Consider the following 3,918-nt stretch of genomic DNA (forward strand, 5'->3'; position numbering starts at 1 on the left):
ATTCCAATATAGCCCTCTCTCTCTCTCTCTCTCTCTTAATAACTAGTAGAAGCATAGTATTTTTTATTGAATCCAATATATAGAAACTCAACAATGAAACCGAACAAGTACCTATAAAACTGAACGGAGTTCAGTTACGATCTTGCAATTATAATGTTCAGATTCAGTTTTGTTTAATTTGCACATATTGCATCTTGCACTAAACTGAAAAACTAGAATCAAACTGATGGACACCTTTAGCTTACATCAGTTGTTTGTTCGACAACTTCGATTCTATAAATTAGGAACTTCTCTCGGATCGGATGACCCCTTGATTTCATGAAACTAACCTTTCATTTTTAACTTCCATCCCTTCCTAATTGGTCCTTCCTTTTACATTTTGCTTTTTTTTTTACCCATCTCGGCCTCTCTAAATCCCATTTTCTTTTCCATTTTATGGTCATAGGTTTTGCCCAATATTCCTTCTTTGAGTTCAGTTTCCTGGTTTCTTCCTTCTGGTTCATTCGGCAATTGCATGGGAGAGAGACAGCGAAAGACAGAGAGAAAGAAATAGAAGCAGAAATAGAGAGAGATGAAGAGAAAAGAAGAAAATCTAAAAATAAAATCAAACGTCAGCTTTGCATGAAGGATGATCATATTCCTTTTCTTCTCTCTCTATCTCTATCATGGGCAGAGTTAGTTATAATATGGCGATCATGCTGATGAAGATTAAAGAGAATAGGGATATGAGATCTCAGCTATTAAAATTTGGGGTGGCTTTCGCTCTTTCCTTTGCTGGCTTTCTCTATTCCCAACTCAGAACCAGAAGAATCCATCCAACAACTTCCTCTCCACGCTTGCCCCTACCTCCTCCTAAATCTCTTTCATCTTCACCTTCAGGTGATGGCAATAATTTCGACACAGATGGAAGAGAAGACCTCAAAGATGATCTCTGTTCCACACAGGCACCTCTCGGTAACTGCAACGAAGCTTCCTTTCCAACCCATGAATTTGTAGTAAGCTTATTTATCACTCAACCTCCCTGTTAATTTAATTTTTTTCTCTGAAAAGTAATTAGTTCCAATTGGGTTTCTGTTTTACTCTGGGTTTTATTTTGGGTTCTGATTAGTTCTTCTCAATATAAAAGCTCCCCTGCTGATCTCTTCTCCGATTCCCCTCACCTTCTCTACTTGCTTGAGTCCTGAGCAGATATGTATATGAGCTAATTTACAGAATTAGCAGACCAAGTTAGTTTATTTTCCTGTTCAATTGGATAGAGATTAGTTTCTGGGGGACTAACTAAGCATTGACTTACGCCCTTTCCCTTGCAGGAAGCATCATCCTCATCATCCCATCAGAAGTTCACCAATGATGGTAACGTTGTTGGGCTCTCCTCAATCAGTAAACATTCTAGGGACGAAGAGGGATTGCTCCTGCCGGAGTTTAACGAGCTTGTTCTCAAGGACTTCGACTTGACCTCCAACAACACCGATATTGGGAAAGAAGTAGCATGTAAAATAGCTGCAGAAAAGGAGGAGACAGAGCAAGAGATCATAAACCTGAGGAACAAGGTCAAAGTCCTGCAAGAGAGGGAGAAGAATCTTGAGATTAAATTGCTCGAGTATTATGGCCTCAAGGAGCAAGAGACTGTAGTGATGGAGCTCCAAAATCGGCTGAAAATTAACAACATGGAGGCTAAGGTTTATACTCTAAAGATCAAGTCTTTGCAGGCTGAAAACCAGAGACTGGAGGCACAAGTGGCCGATCATGCAAAATTGGTCGCAGAGCTTGAAACGGCTAGAGCAAAGATAAAGATGTTGAAGAAGAAGCAAAGGTCCGATGAAGAGCAGAACAAGGAACTGATGTCTGCCCTTCAGGAAAGCGTTGCCGATTTACAAGAACAGGAACAGATGGCTATTTTAAATGATGCTGATGTCCAAAATGAAGTACAGAGAATGAAGGAATTGGTGTATAAATCTGAAGAACTCAAAAAGATTAATTCAAGCTTGCAGCAAGAGAAGAACTGTGAATTGGCTGGGAGGTTGGAGTCAACCCAAATTCTTGCCTCTTCCATTTTGGAAGATCCAGAGGTAATAAATCATTCATCAGTTAGTACCTGTCCTTAATTTTTCTTATGGTTTTTTCTTCATTGCTTTTGGATTAATTCTTTTGATGCCGGGATTCTTCTGTAACAGACTGAAGCACTACGGGAAGCTAACAACCGTTTGAGAAAAGAAAATGAAGAATTAACAAAGGAACTTGATAATATTCGATCCGATTGCTGTGCTGATATTGAGGAGCTAGTCTATCTCAGGTGGATCAATGCCTGCTTACGATATAAACTACGGAACTATCAGGCTCCAACTGGTAAAACACTGGCAAGGGATCTCAGTAAGACCCTGAGCCCCAAGTCAGAGGAGAAAGTGAAGCAGCTCATACTTGAGTACGCAAATTCAGAGGGATTTGGCGACAAGGGTGCCAGTATTGTAGATTTTGATTCTGATCAGTGGTCATCATCCCAAGCTTCTTACCACACAGATTCAGGTGAATATTATGATGCATATTCTGATTTTTTATCTGCACCGAGAACCCACACCTCACCCAAAACAAAATTTTTCAATCGGCTCAAACGCCTTGTACTTGGGAAGGTTAGTCATAATCGGACATCACCAGGTAGGTAGAAACAATACATGTTTCTCTCGATCAGGCAGGAATGAGTCTGCCTCCACTACTTCATTTGAGGACCTGGGGGGAGATTCTTGTGATACCATTTCTTCTCACCACAATTCAAGTATCATGGAAACAGATCTAATGGGGATTGTAGCCAGGACTTGTGGACAATCAACCCAGATCACTCTTTCTCAGGGGGTTTCCTCTAGGCCTTCCTCGGATATCCAAAGACTAAGAAACCTGCACTTGGAAGAGATGAGGGACGAGGAAAGAAACAGTAATGTGGGATCATCATTTGGGTACATGAGAATGGTTTTGAATACGAATGGTATTAATGGTTTGCCCTCTCACAATCAGCTTGATGAGGATAACCCTGGTGTCCGTGAGAAGTTGGAATTAATAAATTTCGCAGAAGTTCTGAGGGTCTCCTCGTGAAACTTCCAAGTCCAGTAAGTCAACAGGCTATGGTTCTTAGTATGCAGTATAAGCTCTTAGCCTCACCATTTCTGCAGCATGGGCTGTTCAGAAAATCTCGGAATATATATATATATATATATATATATATACACATACACTAGTCAACTTGTAAATACTATTTTTTTTATACAAACTAGAGTGATAAAAATTAACCAAAAAGAAGCAAGCAAAACAGGGCAGCCTGTGTAACCATTGATGAGACAGGACAAGTAATCTGATGAATCAGATGCAAAGAGTCCCTATCTTTTCTTTCAAATGGAAGTAAAGATTATATCATAGATGGTAATACTGTCCCTTGGATGACTCAGTTTTTGATTTTAATATTCAAATATGAGTCTGATCATCCATATTTCTTATACCGAAGCTTCCCTGTAATGAGGATGAAGATGAAGATGCATTATATACATATTGATTAATGATTCTCCCAAAGCACCTTGTCCTGTTTAGTGTTTCTTTCCTTTTTGATTTATTTCATTTGTGGTTGATTATCACCCGTTTTGTTTAGTTTCCAAGGCCTTACTGCATTTTCAGCAGTTTGGCAAAGGGAAGAAAGATAGAGCTTTGAGTAGCCATGGATATCGCTTGAAGACTTGAGAGAGTGAAGCAAGGAATAAGTCAGGTGGAAAACCTTTTGAAAGAAGGTTCTATTAGCCGAGCGGGAAGAGTAGGAGGAAAGTTAGGCACAAACACCCCTCAGCCGTAAGTGAAGGCAGTCGGCAGACCATAGATGATCAAAGCCAAACAACATCTGCTACTTGACCAGAAAACCGAATTAAGCGGGGTGGGAGTGGG

The 3,918-nt window shown here is 40.0% G+C and overlaps 1 protein-coding gene across 2 annotated transcripts; it reads left to right on the plus strand.

Moving 5' to 3' along the window:
• The first annotated feature begins 234 nt into the window (after positions 1–234).
• LOC122088671 (protein CHUP1, chloroplastic-like) lies at positions 235–3,899 on the plus strand. 2 transcript variants are annotated; one of them, XM_042657989.1, is made up of 4 exons: positions 235–995; positions 1,311–2,069; positions 2,175–2,523; positions 3,632–3,899. In XM_042657989.1, exons 1-4 carry the CDS (start codon positions 666–668, stop codon positions 3,718–3,720), a joined length of 1,527 nt encoding a protein of 508 aa, XP_042513923.1. In that variant the 5' UTR covers positions 235–665; the 3' UTR covers positions 3,721–3,899. The 2 variants fall into 2 exon arrangements, with proteins under 2 accessions (XP_042513923.1, XP_042513922.1); XM_042657988.1 differs by lacking the exon at positions 3,632–3,899 and having other exon boundaries at positions 238–995; positions 2,175–3,555.
• Positions 3,900–3,918: the final 19 nt, after the last annotated feature.

The sequence above is a fragment of the Macadamia integrifolia genome, chromosome 9, assembly GCF_013358625.1.
Source record: "Macadamia integrifolia cultivar HAES 741 chromosome 9, SCU_Mint_v3, whole genome shotgun sequence".
Classification (NCBI taxonomy): Eukaryota; Viridiplantae; Streptophyta; class Magnoliopsida; order Proteales; family Proteaceae; genus Macadamia; species Macadamia integrifolia.

Coding starts and splice junctions, on each gene's coding strand:
- LOC122088671 (XM_042657988.1), top strand. CDS start 666: ATGGGCAGAGTTAGTTATAATATGGCGATCATGCTGATGAAGATTAAA. Junction 996..1,310: donor TTCCAACCCATGAATTTGTA/GTAAGCTTATTT, acceptor TTTCCCTTGCAG/GAAGCATCATCCTCATCATC. Junction 2,070..2,174: donor CCATTTTGGAAGATCCAGAG/GTAATAAATCAT, acceptor CTTCTGTAACAG/ACTGAAGCACTACGGGAAGC.